General features: G+C 42.9%; 1 protein-coding gene across 10 annotated transcripts in view; it reads right to left on the bottom strand.

Moving 5' to 3' along the window:
• LOC126188951 (RNA-binding protein EWS-like) overlaps positions 1-22,504 on the bottom strand; it is a 169,453-nt gene that overhangs the window by 27,533 nt on the left and 119,416 nt on the right. For 8 of the 10 annotated variants that reach the window (XM_049930697.1, XM_049930706.1, XM_049930700.1 and 5 more), the window contains one exon: positions 21,380-21,498. The exons of the other annotated variants lie outside the window; for them this stretch is intronic. In XM_049930697.1, the coding sequence (XP_049786654.1) occupies positions 21,380-21,498 (119 nt within the window). The remainder of the gene's footprint in view (positions 1-21,379; positions 21,499-22,504) is intronic. 10 annotated transcript variants of the gene reach the window in all.

The following is a 22,504-nucleotide window of genomic DNA, read 5'->3' as shown; positions in this document are numbered from 1 at the left end:
AGTGCTGTATGTGCTGTCAGACCAACCAATAATTGGCATCTAAGTGTCAACCTCCCAATGCTGCACTGTTAGCAGTCCTGTCATGCCTCCTTCTGGTCCCTGCACACACTGCCAGACAATATTGTTCTCTCTATCCACCTGTACGCTGCTAACCCATCTCCTTCCCCATCCCCTCCAGAGTGCTGCTTACAATGAATGTGACAGTTGCATTCCAGTCTGAGCTGCTGGAGATGGTGGTCAAGTGTGCATGAGGTATGCTTGCTTGTGTTAATGAAATATGTGTGACAATTGATGTACACAATCATAGCTTTTGGCCATTAAGGCCTTTGTCAGCAGTAGACACACACGCGCGCGCGCGCACACACACACACACACACACACACACACACTCATGCAAGCACAACTTGCACACACATTTGCAGTCTCAGAGAGCTGAAACTACACTGCGAGCAGCAGCACCAGTGCATGATGGGAGTTTTGACTGGGTGGTGGTAAGGAGGAGGCTGGGGCAGTGAGAGGGAGGGATAGTATGGTGGGGGTGGTGGACAGTGAAGTGTTGCACTTTAGATGGAGGGTAGGGGAGAAGGTGCGGAGGGGGAGTGGTAAGTAGCGGAAAGGAGAGAAATAAAAATAAAATAAACTAAAAGACTGGGTGTGGTGGTGAAATGACAGCTGTTTAGTGCTGGAATGGGACCAGGGAGGGAGCTGGATGTGTGAGGACAGTGACTAACGAAGGTTGAGGCCAGGAGGGTTTCGGGAACGTAGGATGTATTGCAGAGAAAGTTCCCACCTGCGCAATTCAGAAAAGCTGGTGTTGGTGGGAAGAATCCATATGGCACAGGCTATGAAGCAATCATTGAGATGAGGGGTATCATGTTTGGCAGCATGGATTTTCCATTGTTTGAAATGTGTGTGGGTGTATTTCCTTTCCTGAAGAAAGCTTTGGCCAGAAGCTATGTGTGTAACTGTCTTTCATAGCACCTGTCTGCAAATTACGTGTCATCTTTATGGTGAGTAACAATTCATGTTTTGAATTATGGTGTTTTTATTCCAACCTGGAGTTTCCATTGTTTGATTTTACCTAACAGCTTTTATTCCATCCCACAACCCTGTGACATTTTTCTTTGTGACTATTGTTTAAAGCATTACTCTACACAGTATCTGTTTTTTCTCTTCCTTCCAGTGTTCATTCATCGCATTCCAAACCGCACATGCTCCAACTTCTGATCCACAATGTCTCAACAATCTTATCCGCGCACATGTGCCTACATGACAGTACGGATGATTGAGGCGAAATCTGACACCCCAAATTCTTCCCATCAATAATTCTAATTATTCCTAATGATACCACCTGATCCCCAAGTACTTTCACATTTCATTTTACATACCCACCTGTGCCACACAGACTTATGATTCTAGACATAACCAACCCGTCTTCAACTTTCTCTTCCCTTAACCCAAAACACTCATCTCCCATATCTCATCCATTTATTTTCTCCCATGTTTTTAACATATGTGTACAAATTTGTGGACATTTTTACATACCTGTGTGCATTCTTACGAATTTGTGCATGTCTCTGCGTATTTTTACATGTATTTCTGTTATTCAGCTCCCCTCGAAACCATCTAACACCTTCATCTGCCATTTCCATGTCCTTCCCGTTTCCTCTATGCCTTCCCTGTCACAATGGATCCCAGTTCCATCTTTCTGCACCGGTTTCCAGACAAGCATACCTTATCGACCTAACCACAAATGTTCCTTTCCCTGGATACCACCCTTGACCTTTTCAGATTTCATCAGTTCCTGGCTGTTACAAACCTGGTACTGAAAAAACACATCTCCATGGCACAGGCATCCCAGAACCACCTCTGCAAGATACTACTACAGGGTGTATATGTGTACAAGGAAAAAAAAAATTCCCCAGATTTTCCCGGATATCGCGGTTAAAACATGTACTTTTTCCCAGGCGAAAATACGCTTTTTCCCATCACTTTAAGGAGGGGGGGAGGGAGAGATAGAAGTTTTGGAAAGACCTTTAATGAAAAAAAGGAGAGATGTTTCGGAAACACCTTTGATGTGCAGCAACATATACGCATTCGTGAAAGAATAAATTCGAATTCCACGAAACAGCACTTTAGTTTCTGGAGCGTTGAAATCGAGATTGTGATGACCTTTTGTATGCCAACCATACCTCAAGGCCATGTGATCTCACCAGCCAATGACAGCAGATATTCAGAGCATAGGCCAATAGCAAGATGACTTATGTAGCGTGAACAGAGAGGAAAAATTAAACACACAAAGAGAAAGTGCTCTGAGCACTATGGGACTTAACATCTGAGGTCATCAGTCCCCTAGAACTTAGAACTATTTAAACCTAACTAACCTAAGGACATCACACACATCTATGCCCGAGGCAGGATTCGAACCTGAGACCACAGCGGTCCTGCAGTTCCAGACAAGCGCCTAGAACTGTTCGACCACACCGGCTGGCAGAAAAGTTAATAGTTCACATTAATATACATAGTGTAGCCACAAGAAAAGCTAAGCTTTTGTATGTAATATTGATCTTTTGAACCATACAATGTAGGCTTTCACGGCCGGTGTTGTCTCCAGTTAAGACTTCCGGGCTGTATAAAATTTCCACCTAACGTTTCATCTCCATCTGTGGGAGACACCTTCTGAGGTCAGCCCTCATCTGATTAAGCAAAACTGGGAACAGGCGAGGCGTAACATTGTTGCGGCTCATAACCAGCAAGCGTGTCGTTATAATCGATATCGCCTCCCCTTTAATGGAAAGCCTGGTGATCAGGTGTACATTAGGAACCTGATGGGGAAAGGAAAACGTTCGGGTAGGCTAAGTAAGTTTATTCCCTGTTTTATCGGCCCATGTACTATCTTACGGGTCTTGGGTCCGGTCAATCTTTTGGTTTGCCATAATGGTTCCGGTAAACAGTACCGAGTGCATCTTAGTCAAGTGAAGAGTGTCGGATTGTCTGCGGGCCCTTCGTTTGGGTTTGAGGGATGGAGGTTGAGACGTGCTTCTGTCCGTCTTGTTTAAACATGTGCCCTAGTTACGCCTTGGCTTCCCGCCGGCGCATTTCCGTGTGGCGGTGTCATCTGTTCTCCTTGTCTCGTGCCCCGCCCTCTAGGTCCGTGGAGTGGAGTGACTGAGTCGTGAAGCAAGGCAGTATGCCATTGACTCCGGAAGGGCTTGTTTGTCTTACTTGCGGTGGTTTGTGTGGTGTCGGCTGGCTCATTCCACCGTGAGGTTCTACGGCATAGCGTGTCTGACTTGGAGAAGCCGTTAGCTCCGATTATGCTTGTTCTTGTCGGAAGAGAATTGAAATAAGGAGCTGTGATGTTGCTGTTCCGGAGAATAGTGGGAGTCGCCGAGGACGGTTGCTCCGGAATGTTTTGAGCACTGAGGGCGGCAGGTTTTCCTCCGGGACTGAAGTTGAGTATATTTCACTATTGCCATTGTGCTTTTGACTTGCTATTGCCTTGTATTGGGGTGGTGTTTGAAACTTCCTTTATGTTGCTGCCGCCAACATTGTGTGTTTTCTGTCCACCGGTTTAGCTCGCCGGTTCTGAACCTATGAAGGAAAAGGTTGAGTGATAGTTCTGCACCGCGTTTGCGGAGTTTGACTTCGAGTGTGTAGGTTGTTCTTGTACTGCTGGGCTGGTTCCTCGGTTAGGCGTCGACGTGAGTGTGAATTGCTTGGTTAAAATTTGCAGTAGGCACTCCGGGCATGGTCGATGCTGTACAACGAGGATAGTAGAACATGTTGAATCAAAGGCTGTGAATGTGAACTGTTGCTCTGGCATGTAACACTAGGAGACTATCTACTTAGGTACTGATGTATTGGTGGCTATATATTGATTCTTGTGACCAATTTGGTAGTCAGTTCCAAGCCTACATGTTCTATGTATGTGAGAGAAAGAAAAGAAATTTGTGAAGTACGTGGCTGTGCACACCTTAAAAGTTGTTGGTGCATGTGTTTATCTTAAAGATTGTTTTAATACCATATGTTATTATCAGCCCCCTTTTAGACTGAAAATTTTACAGGGTTAGAGAATTTTATTTGTATGTTTGCCTATATGAACAGTGTCGATTGAGCTGGTGCTTCTACGCCAGTTTGTGAAACGTGGCAGCTTTACGCTGTGATTTAATGATTTGTAATTGAAGGGCATCATTTAATTCCTCTTTGGGGCTCGCCTTGTATTTTTCCTGTTTCGTACTACCTGAAGATTGTAAATCATTATATTCGGGCACGATGACTGATTGGTAGCCTTGCAGCTGCTTGCATTTCGTGCTCAGAAACTGTGGTCAAACTTTTGTAAATTTGCTGGCCATGTTGGTGTGCAACTGTTTGCATTTTAAATTTATATTTTATGCAAGTTTACCATTTAGAAGTATATGCATGTATTGTTGTCCCTAGGTTTTAAGTTGGATAGTATCAATTGATTTATTTAAGGTTGCTAAGTTTTAGGGAATTGCTTCGCTGTATGATAGCTCTTAATGCTTTATGTGGATTCTAAATGTACTGTGGCCCTTAAGGCTTGATTACTGATAAATTTGTTGATTTGCCTTCTATTTTTGAGAACTTGCCTAACCTTAACCATCGGCCAGTCCTTCAGGCTGAGCTGTTTATTAAGTACCTTGATGAATTGGCCCTACAGGCCCCCCTTTTGGAAGCTCTACAGCCCTTAAGGCTTTGAAATCCAGTTTTAATACTTAACCTCCCTTGTTAGTGTACTGGGGCCCTTAAAGCCGGCTTACTGATAAATTCCTGGCCATTACTTACTTATTGGAGAATTTGTTTGACTAATTTCATTTATTACCTGGCCCTTAAGGTCGAGTTGTTGATAAGCAATTGTTATTTTCCAGTTGATATTTTTAAGATTTTCTTATCTTGTTTATTTGGTCCTTCAGGCCCCTTACTTGGAAATTGCAAGGCCCTTCAGGCCTCTTATTGTTTCACACTAGTTTTTTAAGGTTTGATTCCCCCTATATTAATTATCTTGGCAGATTGTAAATTGTATTTTAGCTAGTTTTAATAAATGCATTAGAAGTAAGGTGTTGTGTTACTTCTACCAGCACTTGGCCCTGCTTCCTCGCCCGATCCTAGTGGCTCCTTACTTCCTTGATTGTTAGAATTTTTACCCGTTAGCCACTATTATCGGTTCCAAAACTGACAAAAATAACTTCATTGCCCTACAAGGCGATTAATGCTTGTATGCTAAAAACTTGGAAATAAAATAAAATCAGAAAACAAACTAATAATATATTTTTGCCTTCCATATTATGTGAATGCATTTCAATTTACTCGATGGCTCTCAGCCACAGAAATTCATTTTGTTTTCATTTGATGTGGGAGCTGTAAACGAAGAGGAAACAGTGAAACCACTTAACGCATATATGGGTCACATAGAGACTACCCCCGTCACTACTACAACTCAAACAACTCTGCACATGCACGGATCCAGCAGCTAGGGTGCACGAGAAAAATTTTTCTCATTAGCATCTGTCTGTTGTTGCTACTCCTGATACAGCTAATAGCCACACTTCAAGTAGCCGGAAGCAGGAGAAGGTACTGCTCATACGTTAGTCAACTGCGTAAGCATATGAGCCCGCTTGCGACTGGTCAAAAGAACCTAATGTAAACAGCTGTGACGTTACACTCACAGAAACTAGTTTATTGTTACAAAGTATTACATAGTCTTCACCGTAAGGTCTTTAACATATTTTTGCTGTTTGCAGACCCTTGTGCGTGCACAGTGTTTTGATGTTGTAAATGGCACATTTCCTTTGCAACTTAAGTTTTATTTCTCTCTCTCTCTCTCTCTCTCTCTCTCTCTCTCTCTCTCTCTCGTTTATGTTTTATTGCTGCACTCTTGTTCTCCAGTAGCACGATGCTAAAATATCAATTCTTTTCAGTCAAAGTTACAAAAATTAAACTGAAAACTAAAACAATGAAAAATATCTGGAATTCTGAAAAATTCCCTAGTTTCCCCTGGTTTTCTCCTGGATGAAAAAATTCCTGGGTTTCTCCTGGGTCGTACACACCCTGTACTACTGTGCAATCCCTGCTACATACATCACAGACCTGAAATTAAATCCCTTGCTCTCCAGTGCCTAGAGAATCATTCCCGTAAGTTATTCAACCTACTAACGTCCTACTGCTGTCTCAGGGCACCACTAGCCAAACCCCCATCCTACTCACAGAATTCATCCTCGTCGACCTCTCACAGCACCCACACCTTCCCAACTTACCACATCTCCCAAAAACTCCCTACCAACACTCCACCAAATCCAGAGCTAAAACATTCCCATTACTTTCCACAAAAACCCTCAGCTCCACACACATTTAGTCCTATTCACAGGCCTCACCTTTAGCCTTAAACCCAAATTTAACTATGTTGGACTTTTCAAAGACCTAATCTCCTTCTCCCGACCCATGCAATGGAAACACTTCTTTGTCGCCAATTCTTCCACCCAATGCTAATCTAATCCCAATATTGAACTCTGCCTTTCTCCATTATACCACCATCCATCAATGATCTCCCCCCTGCCCCCCTACCTTCCAGGAATTCCTCACCTTCAATTTCACCATCCTTCCCCAGGTCCCTTCCTAAGAACATCAACCTTTCAGCAGAAGAAAGGGCAGCCAAACACAACCACACAAAAAATCCTGACCTAGTCATCCTACCTGCAAACAAAGGTTCCACCTCTGTCATTACGAACCACAGTGACTACCTGCTGGAAGACCTCTGCCGAGCAACAGTCTCTGACTCCCCATTTTAGCTGGTTATTGTGGGCCCCCACAGAAAGAATTTCGGCCCTCACTGACCAACACTTCCAATCTACTGCCCATAATCTAGCCTCCCACATCAAAGATACCAACAGCTTCCTTCATGGAGTCTACTCCATCGCCACCCCTTTACCTCCTGGATCCCTACTCATCACTGCTGACACCACTTTCCTACATACCAAAATCCTCATGCCCAAGTTCTTGCCGCTATTGGGCACTACCTTTTTCAAAAGCCATCAAACTCCAAAACCACTACCCCATTCCTCTTACACCTTCTTAATTTCTTCCTACAGGGTGTCTACGTGGACAAGAAAAAAAAATTCCCGGATTTTTCCTGGATTTCCCAGTTAAAAACACAATTTCTCGTGGATGAAATTACGTATAAAATGGGTGAAAATACTTTTTCTCCCGGATGAAATTATGTATAAAGCGGGTGAAAATACATCTGTGTTAAGACAGTATACTTTCCCTCTGGTTGTAAAACCCATCAGTCCTTTGAATAGTGAAGGTCTTATACCTGCTGAGGACGTCCCAGCACTTAAGGAAACTGGAAAAACAATGTGTTTGGGAAGATGTTTGATGCGAGACAATATGGACAGATTTTATTTTCGTATTGCGAAAGTACATAGACAAATTCCACAAGTTACAGCACGGTAGCTTCCGAAGCCTTAAAATAGAGATTGCGTTGAGCGATGCCAGTCATAGCTCATGTCACGTGATCTTGCTAGCGAATGACGACAGTTATTCAGAGCATGAGGCCTACGAGAAAGTCAGGTCACGGCGCGTACGTTACGAACGTAGGCCGAGCTCGCTCAACTCAGCAAAGTTCGTTTCTACACTGGTTTACGTAACTAAATGTGTATGTACGAACGAGAATTGCATCGACTATTGGAATCCACTATTATTAGTCCTACAATGATAGGAAGTCCGTAGGCCTACTAACAGGCTCTAATTTGGCAATTAAAATCAAACCAAAATGATGATCAGTTGCGTAAGGCACAACATCTTCTATGAAAGGAGAACTGTTACAAAGAAGAGACTAAATGCTGTAGACGAGCGGTTATACCATTTCTATCGAGAATTGATTTTGAATTTTGTTGTACGAACAGTAATCAGTAAGGCTTCATAATAACGGAATTCCAGTACAAGATGAAATTCTCGTTAGTATGCATGCACCCGGCTGCGAGTTAACAGATGTAAATACGCATTTTGCCCACTGAGCTAGAAGAACGAGCGAGTTGAGGCCGCGCTACGGCCTGTCTTTCTCGTGGGCCTCGATCAGTGCATAAGACATGTTACGTAATCAACCACTAGCAGCATCATTGTTAAGTAGCACGACCATACAAAGACGAAAGGTTAATGGGTTAAAGTAATGTAAGTACACTATATCTTCATGAAAAGCTGAACTTTCACATATAATATTGGGCGTTAACAATGTTTTGCTGTTTTTCCTCGAAGGGCGTGGTTAGGCAGGAACCTAAGAATGCTTCGGAAACTAAACTGCTGTATTTGATGTATTTCATATATATACTTTCGTATTACGCAAACATGCAGTCCAAATGCCGATGCGAATCAAAGATCTTTCCAAAACGCGTTGTTTTTTGCTGGATTTCGTTTCCTAAAGTGCTCGGAAGTATAAAACACCTAAACTTTCCATAAGCCGTTTTCCAATAACACTACTTAGTTTTTATTTCGTGATCATAGCTGCAGCGATTTAGGAGAACCTTTACAAAGTGAAGTTTATACTTAGCTGTAGTCGGTGTCATGTTTTCTCGAAGAGTGATGCATCAACTTTTACATGTTTTTATTCGAAACTCTGAATATACTGTACAACATTTAAACACCACTTGACGTAAGGCTGCGAGCACTCACAACAAGGTCTAGGGATCTTTGACAGCATTCTGCGTTCTGCCTGACTGGGACTGGAGTGGCAATGAAGGATGGGACAGAATAGGAGTCACCATAGCGTCAGCTGGTCAATGCAAAGCGATCCAGTGACTGGATGAAGTGGGAAGAGACATCGCTGCGAGCTGAGGAGGCGAGGTGAGATGACCAAGCCAGCAATCGATCACACGGAAGACAAGCCATCCCTTTCAGCAGCTAACATCGTTACATGCCTGTTCAAAATCCCAATACCATGAAACACCGTAATAATACAGCCGCTGTTACCGTGATTAAATACAAATAAAACAATTGCCGTTTATACATTCACTGCCAAAAAATATAACTTGGTATATGTAAAGAGAAAAAAAATGTCGAGACAGTATTACAGGAAAATACTAGCTGGAAAATAAGTGGTAAACAAAAACATTACGTAAGTTGGTCAATAATTAAAGAAGAAAAGTCTGGAGCAAGAGTCTTGAAATACGAGTTTATTGAGCCGAGTAGCATGTTCTTCAGATGATCATAGACTACCGTGTAGCTAGCACATTTCAGGTTTTTTTGTGTTCTATCTTTGCAACAAACATTGGCAAATACAGAAGCAGTTACTAGAGCGCACTCCACAACATCAAAGTTCTCCAGCCATCGGATCACGCAAATCTTCAAGGGGAAACGCTCCGATTCAATGGTTCAAATATACAGAGCTAGTCTGGAATGGAAATCCTTAAATAGGTTTTACAAGGCATGTACAAACTGAATTATCATCCAGAGTGTTTCCGTCACTGCGGACTTGACTAGCAGAAAAATATGGAGAGGGGGCTTGCAAGTTCGTCAAAGAACAGCAAGAAAACATAAAGTGAAGACAACAATAACAGCTGAACAGGATTTATTACGTTTCTAGGTACGGAGGGATACATAAAAAGTGACATTATCAATGTACTGGATGTCAATAAAACCATATTTTAAAATTAAGCGGGTAAATCATTCCTCTACAAGTAAATCAACGTGTACACTGCTACAGAATCTAGAATTTAAATTAAAATCGGTATATGTACAAGAGAAGGTCTACCAAGTCCTTAGGAAATTTTACACACAGTAGAGTGCCTCAGCTGTAAAGTAACTGGGAGGCCAAGTCGTTCGTAACTGGCAGACTTCATAACTTAGAAATCGTGGATGGGAGATGAGAGCCAGCAACCAATAGCAGCCAAGAGAGAGAGAGAGAGAGAGAGAGAGAGAGAGAGAGAGAGAGAGAGAGAGAGAGAGAGAGGAGGAGGAGAAGCCTCATGGTAAGGAAAATCTAGAACGAAAAGGTGGCGAAGCCTTCAGAACTTGGGTCGATGAGCCTTAATATCTTTCATCTTTATAATTGAGGTGCTGTACTGTACATGCAAAATTAGCTAGAAACTTGCAACAGGTTACTGGAGTAAGACTGGTTGATATGTCTTGTCATTCATAGTTTCCTAAAGGGCGAAAAAACGCAGCGCTACTAATAATATCGTAATTAATGCCGACTGTTGCTTGGCAGAGACAGTGTTGTCAAACGTGCCTCGTTCGATTTTCAAATCACACAGTCTGTCAGTAGTCAGTGTGCTCGACTCACCTGTTGAATTAAGTTCTGCGCACGTGCCGGGCAAAGTTTTATAAACTGACAAGGTAGGTAACACTCATTGTGTTGTATTTCATTATGCGTAATAACGAGGAGCAGCCTTATTTACATCCATCGTTCTTCTTTCTCCAATAAAGGTTGCCCACCAACAACCACTGCGACTGCGCCATGTCGATTGGTTTTCAAGATAGCTGGCTTTCAGATCCAGCATTCAAGGACTGGTTGGTGAAAATACCTACAGACCTTTATAGTGCTAAATGTGGATTATGTCCAGGGACCCTCATTAACATCCGTACTATGGGAAGATCGGCTCTTACAAGTCACATGACAAAATCCAAGAAGCACGTCGCGAAAGCAACTGCCATGAGAAGCACAGCAAGTTTGTATGTCTACACCCGACTAATGGCGACCACTTCAACCCAGCAGACAGATTCTACTTCCACTACCACATCTGCGGATTCAGCTGGGTCAACAACAGTGGCGTTGGCCACTGGAATTGTTGCACCTCCGCAGAAGGATGTCACTGCAATGTCAAAACCCGGGGATAAACTGAGAGGAATAGATCGAATGGCAATAAAGGACGAAGTAACAAAGGCGGAAATACTGTGGTGTTTGGAGTGCATCGTTTCACACAAGTCACTGTGTAGTTCTGCGAACGAAATGTTGCTTTTCCCCGCAATGTTCCCCGACAGTGAAGTGGCCAAGAGCATGCGTTTACAAAAGGACAAAATCGGTTATATCGCGCAATATGGACTAGCTCCCTTCTTTGAGTCTGAAATTAAATCTGACCTCGTAAACGCATCAAGGATTGTTGTTTGTTTTGACGAATCCTTGAACAAGGTGTGCAAAAGAATCCAGATGGACATTTTAGTGCCTTATTGGGACATTAAAAAAAATCTAGTGTGCACCCGTTACTACGCATCCGATTTTCTAGGCAGTTCGACAGCAGCTAAGCTACTCAAGTCCTTCCAGAAAAAAAATATTCCCGGTGAAGCAATGAAAAAACTTTTAGAAGTATCGATGGACGGCCCTAACGTCAACTTTGCGTTCTTAAGGGAACTTAAATTTTTTTTGAAAGGAATTGAAGCAGTAGACACCGTTTTACTGGAAATTGGAATGTGTGGGCTTCACGTTGTCCATGGCGCCTTCAAGTCCGCAATTCAAGAAACACAGTGGATGATAATTCAGTTTTTACGTGCCTCGTACAATCTTTTTAACCCTTTCAGACCTGATTTTTTATTTACTTATTTAAAAAATATCTGACATCATTTTTACATTCAGGTGACTCTTCTGACAACATTTTCCTAAGAAAAAATTTCACCTGATCTCTAGTTTTCTAGATATTTAATGTACACAATTGTGGTCATCAGGTCTCGAGCTTCATGTCATACATTACGGAAGTTAACACTATGGATCAAGTATGCCACTCTTTATTTCCCTTTAAAACAAAATAAACAATAAAAATAATTCCAAATTACGATTCTTATTTAAACAACAATGGTCAAAACACTGATTTTAAATTTCTGTCCTTTTGGAGACATAAATGTACCTTACATTTTCTGCACTGAATTCTAGAACGCCCTGTACATTTTGGAAATTTGCAGCGAATTGGAGCTGCTACATCATGCAAAGGCAAATGATCAATGGAATCAAACTGTATCTCTGTAGCTGCTCATAATTCTTCTCTTCTTCTTGGTATGACTCATGTCTGAAGCCAGTTCTTCATCAGACAGACGCCCCCTCTTCTTTTCAGTCACTTTCTTCTGGCACAGTATCAATCCATCTGCAACCCTGCTATGAAAGGAAAGAAGGTCCATTTGCTTCTTCTTTTGGATAGACAGGTTGTCTGCATCTTGTCTGTATGCCAACCAACTTTGCAGGATGGCGAAGTCAACAGCATGAAAAATCTTATGGAAAGCCCATTTTCGAGATCTGATGAAAACTCTGTAGTAGCTTGTCAATTGATCAAATAGTTCCACACCATCCATTGCATGATTATATCTTCTCACTATTTCAGGTCTTTCTACTGTCACATATTTATGGTGTTTTTTGTCCCAACACTCAACTTTATCCACTGAGCCTTTACCAACAAAGTTTCAACACAATACAACTGGCCTATAGTCTAACCACTTACACATGGTAATGTCATCAGCACTAGTGATTTCTTCCCAGTAACCTCTGGTTTGTTTCATTATTGTTTTATCATCTGAAAAAGGCAAGTTCTTTCTAGATCTGTTTTGATGGACAGTACCTGATGCATTGATATCTTGATACAAAAGGAAATCTTGCACTATTCCACTCTTTTCACACGAAGACTTTGATTCCCCATGGACTTGGTTTCCCTTTGACATACTGCTTTGCAGACAACTTCCCAGTGAAAAGAATAATTCCTTCACTGACACCAACATTCTCTTCTATAGGTAGTTCACTGCAGCATTTTCGAATGGTTGAGTAAATTAGCCTGACTTTGTAAAATTTATACTTATTTTCAGGTGGCTTTTTCAGATTGTTCACCAAGTGTAAATTTGTTCGTAATTCTAAAAATCTGTCTCGTGACATGTTTTCCAAAAATACATTCACCTTCATGCTTGTATCCCAATACTTTTATAATCTGGAAATTTCAATGTGCCAGTCAATATATGCAAACAAAATAGCATCTCTTATGCTTGAGGAGTCATCTGCTTGAATGAGGTTCTGCCTTGTTGTAATGCATAAATATGAGAATGTGCTGCCATGCTAGTGAACAAATCATCTGGTATATATCTTTTGAAGTATTGCATTTGAGAACACAAGAGAGACTCTTCGAAATTTGGAGCTTTGTTTCTGCAATGGTACTTAGAGGCTTGTGTTTCCATTTTATGGATTCTTTAGGTGTCACCATCATGTTGTCACACAGGTTATTCAATTCTGGGTTGTTATCATTGCATAAGAAGTTCATTTCATCAGCCACCACCTCTCCATCATCTATATCTTCAGATATGATGTCTCTACGCACATCATTCACGCCCACTTTATTTGCTCCAACACGTCTTACTATTTGTGGAGCCTGCCTTTCAATAAGTGGTACACTGTTATCCTCATCTCCTCTCAAACTAATGTCAGAAATACCACCATTTTCAATTATGTCCATAGTCAAGTCCCAATCTTTCTCCACAGAAAGATATTCCTTATCCATATTTGTAGGTCAAAAGCCAGCAACATAAAATAAAATCATATGTACAGGTCAGTTATTCTGCTTTCTTGCTGCTGATATTGAAATTAATTGAAATATTTCCATACATAACTACCATAGCCATGCAAATATAGCTGACACACATTTTAGGCTATTTTTCCTATTTTACACCATTAAGGACCTGTTGTACACAAATATGTACCTGATACATAACACAAATATGATGTTAATAAAATTGCTGAAAATTCCACTGAAAGAATATCTAATGTTTCCAACAGAAGGAAATCACACAAATCATTCATAAACAAAACCCACAACATGACTATTATAGCAATAAAGTCAATGAGTAATGGCTTCCCACAGAGAGACAACACCAGAGAGTATATTTTGCTATGTGGTTCACAGACTGCTCACAAGAGAGCAGCAGCTGCTGGAGCATGGCTAAAACAAACATACACAAATGTGAAAAGTGGGTCTGGATGCACCTGACATTTCTTGTCAGCGAAATATTAGTGAACAAACTTTATGTACAAAATTGTGACCACCAGGTCTGAAAGGGTTAAGTATGTCCCTGCCAGAAGAGCTCTGTATATTTCGACAATGGAATCGGAACTTTGTTTCCCTTAAAGTTTTGCGCGATCCGATGGCTGGAGAATGTGGAAGTTGCTGAGTGAGCTCTAGTAATGCTTCCATTTCTGCGAATATTTGTTGGAAAACTGGAAGAAAAAAACAAACCAAAATGTGCTAGCTACAGAGTAGTGGAGTATCACCTCAAGGACAAGCTACTTGGTCCGAAAATTGCCTTTTTCAAGACTCTTGCTGGAGACTTGACACCTTTCCTAAAGGATTTCCAATCCGATTGGCCGCTAGCACCGTTCCTCCACTCTGCTTTGACAGAGATAATTAAGACAACGATGACACGATTTGTCCAGCCGACGAAGATCAGTTAATTTGGACAAAGAAGCCAATCTTTTGGGTGTGAACCACGTCAAGATTGGGTTCACCGTCAAGAATGAATTCAGAAAGTGCAGGTCTCTCACAGCACTTGAAATCGCTAAGTTCCGAAGCGAATGCAGAAGAGGAATTATCAAGCTCGTGTCAAAGTTGATGGAGAAATCTCCCTTATACTTTAGGCTGACAAAAGCTGTAAGTTGCTTTGATCCCACAACAGCGTACATGGAGGCTGGTCCCAAACGATTTCATTCCTTTTTACAGATTTTGGTGGAGAGCAATTGGATGGACGGTGTATGTGCCGATAAAGCAGAAGTGCAACACGTTTCTGTTGTAAAGAAGAACTGCAAAACAAAATTCGAAACATTCAACAAAAAGGAGCAACGGCTCTATGAGTTCTGGATGAAATGTCTCAAGAACCAGAATGCAACGTGCCACGAGCTGCAGAAGGCAATAGAAATCGCCCTCACTTTGTCGCACGGTCAAGCAGCTGCGGAGCGAGGATTCTCGGTAAACAAAGAGTGCCTCTTCGAGAATATGAGGGAACAATCTGTAGTGAGCAGAAGAGGTGTACGACGCCGTCAAGACACGGCGGAGTCCAAGGAGTGCCTATAACAAAGTCCCTTATACACTCTGTAAGACACTCACGAGATCGATATGCTGAAAACCTCAAAAATCGAAACGACAAGTCATCCAGGAAAAAGGATGATCTGACTAAAAGGAAGATTGCTGACGCAGAAATAAGACAGCTTAAAGAGAAGAAGGCAAAACTTGAGGGGACCATTCAAAACGCTCAGATAGAGCGAGAATCTACTACAGAACGAATCAATGCTCTCGCACACAGCTCCAAGTGAGTTATTCTCCAAGGTCAATTCCTAAATTACAGTATTTGTTGTTAAACATGGTGCTTCCTTCTAAATTATTTGTAGTATTGTCTAATAATAATGAAAATATTTCTTTAATAAAATGTTTTTAAAACAAATGAATATGATAGCGTTATTTATTTTAAACTGCTAACTCCCACTGATGTATATATATATATATATATACACATTTCAAACAATAACTTTCGTGATCAAAAAATATTTGAAAAATAAACCTAATTTAAGAAATAAGTATTAAAATAAAGACCAGAGCTAAAATTCAGCAACACAAAAATCCGAAAAGAAAGGACTGAAAAAAATGCACAAAATATTTTACGGAAAAAAATCTCTTATTATTCTAAAACAAAAGACAGTAATTAAAGGTCTTTAACAACGATTAAACCGCTAGCTTTTGTATTTAAATAAAAAATAATAAGATCAGAAAAATTGAGGAATGGAGGAGGTAAAAGACATACTTGTCCTTACTGAAAGCAAATTTTAGAGCGGGGAATATAGTTGCTGCGCTTGACACAGGGTTTCGCTCTAAAACTGGACTAATTTCGTACGAGAGCAACGTACGGATGTCCCGCTACCTGTCGCGTGACTGGGTGCTGCCTTCTGTTGTCCATTTATAGGATTAATTAGAAAGAAGTAGTAGCAAAACGTTAGAGCTGTTCGGAGACGAAGATCCAATTCACCGGCAAAAAAGTAGAAAATAAGCGAACTGGTATTGCTCTGCATGCCATAACACTTCATCTTTTCTATACTACAGAAAAGTCGAAGTGCTCTGGCATGAAGAGACTTGTGACATTGCTCAGTAACATATTATTCACTGTTTTTGAAGGTCAATTATACTTTTTGCCATCGACTGCATAATTTTACCTATGGAAGAACAACATTAAATATAAAAACTAACTTGAAGCTTGGTCTTTTTTAATGTGTGTTACACGTTAAGTCATATCAAATACAAATGTATGGTATAATTTTAAATAGTGGCATAAATGACTTATCTTCTGGGCCCGAAATTTTTCAAATGGCTGATCCTCAAGTGTTACCGGACGTTTTTGAATGAAAGTTATAACGTCCTGTGATTTAAGAAATTCACTGTACGTTCACACACGTAACATACATCATCTTGCGTGGAAATTTACTTTGAAAGTAATGCTTCTCAAGTCACTATTCGTAATATTTTCCAGTGATCTCTTAGAAATGTAAACAATTGCGACGCAAGCACATCGAATGCACGTTAGTTGTTACGGACGTACTGCATAATCTTCGACCTAAAGCCTTTGATACTTTTCGGTATCGGCAAACTGGTCTGTGCATTGTGTGAATTACTCATTTTCTAAGCAACTAAACTTTTATTTTAGTGTTATTCTCTGATTTATGTTTCACTGCTGCAGTATTATTCAGCAGTAGTGGGCTAAAGTTCTTTGTCAGCGTATCAGATTTTACACGTCAAACCTACAAAAATTTAACTGAAATCTAAAAGAATGAAAAATCCCGGACTTCTAAAAAAATTCCCGGGTTTTTCCTGGATGAAAAAATTTCCGGGTTTTTCCCGGATGTCCCGGGCCATATACACCCTGTCCTAATTCACAACTACTTCTACTTTAAAAGCAAGACACAGAAACAAATCCATGGCTCACTCCTATCCTAACATGTTTATGGACTATCTAGCTAAGGCCTTCCTAGCCTCTGAAAATTTCGAACTCCTTGCCTGGTTCAGGTTCACTGATGACATCTTCATGACTCAGGGTCAAGACAACGTCTCCTCATTCCATCACATCAATACCTTCTCTCCCATCCACTTCAACTGGTCCTCCTCAAATCAACATCCCACCTTCCTGGACATAACCACCTCCTCTCTGATGGCTCCACCCACACCTCTGGCCACCCATCAATCAACAGGACCTGCATTTTGACAGCTGTCATCCCTTTCACACCAAGAAATCCTTCCCATATACCCTAGCTACCTTGTGGATGGCGCATCTGCAGTGTCACTAACTTCCTTGCTCAGTACCTCACCAAGGCCTTCACAGACAGGCACTATCCCCCAGGCCTAGTCTGCTAACTTACCCCCCATTCCATTTCCTCTCACACCCCCAATCCTCCCACCACCCCCAAGAATCAGCCACGAAGGTGTATACCCTTCATCACCCAGTACCATCCAGATGGAAACAACTGAACCACACCCTTCACTAGGGCTTTGATTGCCTGTCATTATGCATTGAAATAAGGGATATTCTACCCAAGATCTTTCCCAACCCTCCTAAAGCAGGTTTCTGTCATCTACTCAATCTCCACAACATCCTAGTCCATCCCTCTGCCATTCCCAACCCCAACCTCTTGCCACAGGAATCCTATACCAGTGAAAGACTTGTCCATCAGGATGAATGGGCCACTGCCAACCTGTGGACAAGAATGGAACTGCACAAACGGCAGTCCACTCCCGAGATTATCCAGGCCTCAACCTATGGTAACCCATTGTCACCACACCATCCACCCAACAGTTTCTGTGCAGTGTACCCTCACCCTCTGCCAATGTACATGCCTGTCTTTCCCCCTTTCCTGCTCCTCTGCTCTCCCCCCCCCCCCCACCCGCCACCCTATGCTGTGCCAGTTGGCAGACGTCATGTGTCTTTCTAGTCCCCGCAGGCACCACCAGACAGCACTCTCCTCTCCCCTCTCCATACCCTACTATCGCTTTCCCTACCCTGCTCCATCTAGACTGCTTCTTCAGCTGAATGTGACAGACATGTTTTGGTATGAGCTGCCAGAAATGGCAGTCATGTGCACATCACGTGTGTTTGCTCATGTGAATTAATGTGGATGGGTTTCCTTTTCCGGAAAAGGCTTTGGACGAAAAATAAATGTGTAACAGCCTTTATGTTGTGTCTGTCAGCAACTCAACGTGTCATCTTAATGGTGAGTACCAATCAATCTTTGCCCTTATATTATTGATATTTCAACCTGGGGTTTCCACTGTTTTACTTTCACAGCTATCACATCAAACTTAGGGACTATTTGCCACACACAATTCTACAGCATTTGGTCCCCTCAAGGCACAATCTTTTAACAACTCTTTCTGGTTCCATATTAATTTTATTCATTCACCAAAAATTTTTACGAGAAGAGAGAGAGAGGGGGGGAGGTGAGGAGAGGGGGGAGGTGAGGAGAGGGGGGAGGTGAGGAGAGGGGGGAGGTGAGGAGAGGGGGGAGGTGAGGAGAGGGGGGAGGTGAGGAGAGGGGGGAGGTGAGGAGAGGGGGGAGGTGAGGAGAGGGGGGAGGTGAGGAGAGGGGGGGGAGAGCGAGAGAGGGAGGGGGAGAGCGAGAGAGGGAGGGTGAGAGCGAGAGAGGGAGGGTGAGAGCGAGAGAGGGAGGGGGAGAGAGGGAGGGAGGAGAGAGGGGGAGAGAGGGAGGGAGGAGAGAGGGGGAGAGAGGGAGGGAGGAGAGAGGGGGAGAGAGGGAGGGAGGAGAGAGGGGGGAGAGAGGGAGGGAGGAGAGAGGGGGAGAGAGGGAGGGAGGAGAGAGGGGAAGAGAGGGAGGGAGGAGAGAGGGGAAGAGAGGGAGGGAGGAGAGAGGGGAAGAGAGGGAGGAAGGAGAGAGGGAGGGAGGAGAGAGGGGAAGAGAGGGAGGGGGGAGAGAGGGGAAGAGAGGGAGGGAGGAGAGACGGGAAGAGAGGGAGGAGGAGAGAGGGGGGGAGAGATGGAGGGGGAGAGATGGAGGGGGAGAGATGGAGGGGGAGAGATGGAGGGGGAGAGATGGAGGGGGAGAGAGGGAGATAGGGGGAGAGAGGGAGATAGGGGGAGAGAGGGAGATAGGGGGAGAGAGGGAGATAGGGGGAGAGAGGGAGATAGGGGGAGAGAGGGAGATAGGGGGAGAGAGGGAGATAGGGGGAGAGAGGGAGATAGGGGGAGAGAGGGAGATAGGGGGAGAGAGGGAGATAGGGGGAGAGAGGGAGATAGGGGGAGAGAGGGAGATAGGGGGAGAGAGGGAGATAGGGGGAGAGAGGGAGATAGGGGGAGAGAGGGAGATAGGGGGAGAGAGGGAGATAGGGGGAGAGAGGGAGATAGGGGGAGAGAGGGAGATAGGGGGAGAGAGGGAGATAGGGGGAGAGAGGGAGATAGGGGGAGAGAGGGAGATAGGGGGGAGAGAGGGAGATCGGGGGAGAGAGGGAGATAGGGGGAGAGAGGGAGATAGGGGGAGAGAGGGAGATAGGGGGAGAGAGGGAGATAGGGGGAGAGAGGGAGATAGGGGGAGAGAGGGAGATAGGGGGAGAGAGGGAGATAGGGGGAGAGAGGGAGATAGGGGGAGAGAGGGAGATAGGGGGAGAGAGGGAGATAGGGAGAGAGAGGGGGAAAGGGAGAGAGAGGGGGAAAGGGAGAGAGAGGGGGAGAGGGAGAGAGAGGGGGAGAGGGAGAGAGGGGGGGGAGAGGGAGAGAGAGGGGGAGAGGGAGAGAGAGGGGGAGAGGGAGAGAGAGAGGGGGAGAGGGAGAGAGAGAGGGGGAGAGGGAGAGAGAGAGGGGGAGAGGGAGAGAGAGGGGGAGAGGGAGAGCAAGCAAAAATGAATACATAAATAGAGGGGACAGAACACCAAAAGTGGCAAGAAATAACACCACATTTTACTATAAAATAAAACCATTTTTTCTGTCTATCTACAGTGTGATTTTTTCCACCGTGTACAAACTCTATGGATTGATCAATGAAAGGGTACGGTTGTACACAATGGTTCTATATTCAAATTGAGAGCTTGTCAACATGGTGTTTACTTACGGAAAGACAAGTGGCAATGGGCGGTGGGCAGCAAGGTTGTATCAGGAGGCCTATCCTCAATGACAACAACCACAGCATTCAATGTTTGCGAAAGTGTTTCGCTGTTTGTCTGAGACAGGGTTGTTTCAGGAACCAGGAAATCATGAAGGACGTACCAGAAATGTACAGACACCAGACTTTGAGGCACACTTGGAAGGCAACCACTGTGTCAGCACCAGGCAGTTGGCCCACCAGTTAAGGGTAAGCCAGATGACCGTGTGGAACATTCAAATGGTTCAAATGGCTCTGAGCACTATGGGACTTAACTTCTGTGGTCATCAGTCCCCTAGAACTTAGAACTACTTAAACCTAACTAACCTAAAGACATCACACACATCCATGCCCGAGGCAGGATTCGAACCTGCGACCGTAGCAGTCCCGCGGTTCATCTTGAACATTCTCCATGACAACTGTTACTACCCTTTTATCACTTACACTGTGTGCACAACTTACTAGCGACAGATTTTCCACATTGGCAGGAGTTTTGTCACTGGTTTCTTCAGTAGGCAACCATGATTCCGGGGTTTGTGCCATTCGCCCTATTCATAGATGAGGCCTTCTATATGTGGAGCAGTATCTTCGACTTTCATAACAATCATATGTGGGATTAGGCTGGAACTATCGGCATTTCTTGCAGGTGACTTTGCCTCCTCTGCTGGAAGAAGTGCCATTGATGATTTTAAAGGTTAAGTGGCTGCTACATAATGGTACTGCAGATCACTTTGTCATTACCATCAGGACAAATCTCAATTGTGTCTTCCCTGGTCAATGGATCTGATGACAGGGTCCAGTTGCATGGCATGATCATTCACCGTATCTCACCCAGTGTGATTTCTGGTTATGGGATCATCTCAAAAGTATTGTGTATACATAGCCAATTCCAAATGTGGAGACACTGGAGCAGCATATTCAGGCTGCCTCTTGACACTGTTTGGATGCAACCTGGCTGATGTGAACTTGTGAGACTGAACATGCCACGGTGTTTATATGCATGCGTTGAGGCACATGAAAACCATTTTCCACTCATACTTTATCTGTGGCTGCATGGTACACCGCATATTAGATCACAGTCTCTGTAACAATGTATGACTGAATGGTGTCTAGCCTGGAAATTATGCATTTCCGTACATAAGTTCATCACACCTATTTTGTTCCGCATCCTTTCATCGATCAATCCCTAGAGTTTGTACACAGTGGAAAAAAATCACCCTGTGTAGCTGCAAAGAGGTCAGAGACTATAACACTATCAATGGCAAATTTCTGAAAATTAATTCTTACCTGTAATAGGGGGCCTTTCGGCCAACTGTGGCTTGTTCCTTGGCGTCCTATCTCTGGAACGAGATCTTGATCGAGATCGTGACATCGAACGACGATGTCGATGATCGCGGTCTCCTGACCTGTTGTGTAATAACATAATTTCTCTGTTAACTTTACAATGATTTATTCTTAGAGGGACTTTGAAATGTGCAGGAAGTAAGATAACATATACAGTAATGAAAAGCAACCAGTAACGAAAAACAATAAATTTTAACCAGTACTGTGAGATATGTGCCCTTAAGAACAAACTTCTTGTATGAGGAATCAAGTGAAGGTTTGCATTCACACAGAGAATGAATCAAACATCAGCCACAGCACTAATTATAAAAGTGCAATTCCAACAACGCAACATTTGGGCAACATGTGGCATACAGCTATGACACATGTTACAAGACAATTTGACCAGGACAACATGTCAACACACCACATGTGGCATTGTAGCATGCTGCATCCGCCACTTGTCAACAAGAAACGACATTGCCCCCTGTTGCCACATATTAGACAGTCAGCACATCTCTGTGACATGTTGCATGCAGTATGGAATGGATAATTGACAAACGACTTTAGGTTGCCCAGTATTCTTCATTATTTGAAGAACATTAAGTTTTGCCCTGATAGGGCATCATCAGGTTACATTAAAAAAGAAATATTCTGTCAAAAAGCACCCACTGTACCTGTCATTACCTCCACGAGGCTGCCTTTTAGTACTTTTTTTTTGGTATCTTGCCTTCTTGACAGATGCTTTTTTCCAGAAAATTTCTGATTTTTTAACATAACCTGATGATGTCCTATTCTGCGAAAACATGTTGTTCTTAAAATAATAAAGAAAATTGTGCACCCCATGGCCTTTTTTTAATTTAGTAGCAATAGAAGGTTGCTGTATCACCATGCCAAGATGGAATGGAATAATTTTCATGATTTTAGGGCTTTGGAAGCACAGAAGAAAATAAAGAATTTACGGACTCAATTCCATTGTGAACATAAGTAACTGCAACAGTCAAAAAGTAGTAGTAAATCACCTAAACAAGAAGGAAAATGATTTACTGAGTGAGTTACAAGACACTAATGAACCAAGGAAACCCAAAT

Source organism: Schistocerca cancellata, chromosome 5, assembly GCF_023864275.1.
Source record: "Schistocerca cancellata isolate TAMUIC-IGC-003103 chromosome 5, iqSchCanc2.1, whole genome shotgun sequence".
In the NCBI taxonomy this organism is placed as follows: domain Eukaryota; kingdom Metazoa; phylum Arthropoda; class Insecta; order Orthoptera; family Acrididae; genus Schistocerca; species Schistocerca cancellata.
This window is presented reverse-complemented; position numbering and strand designations above follow the sequence as displayed.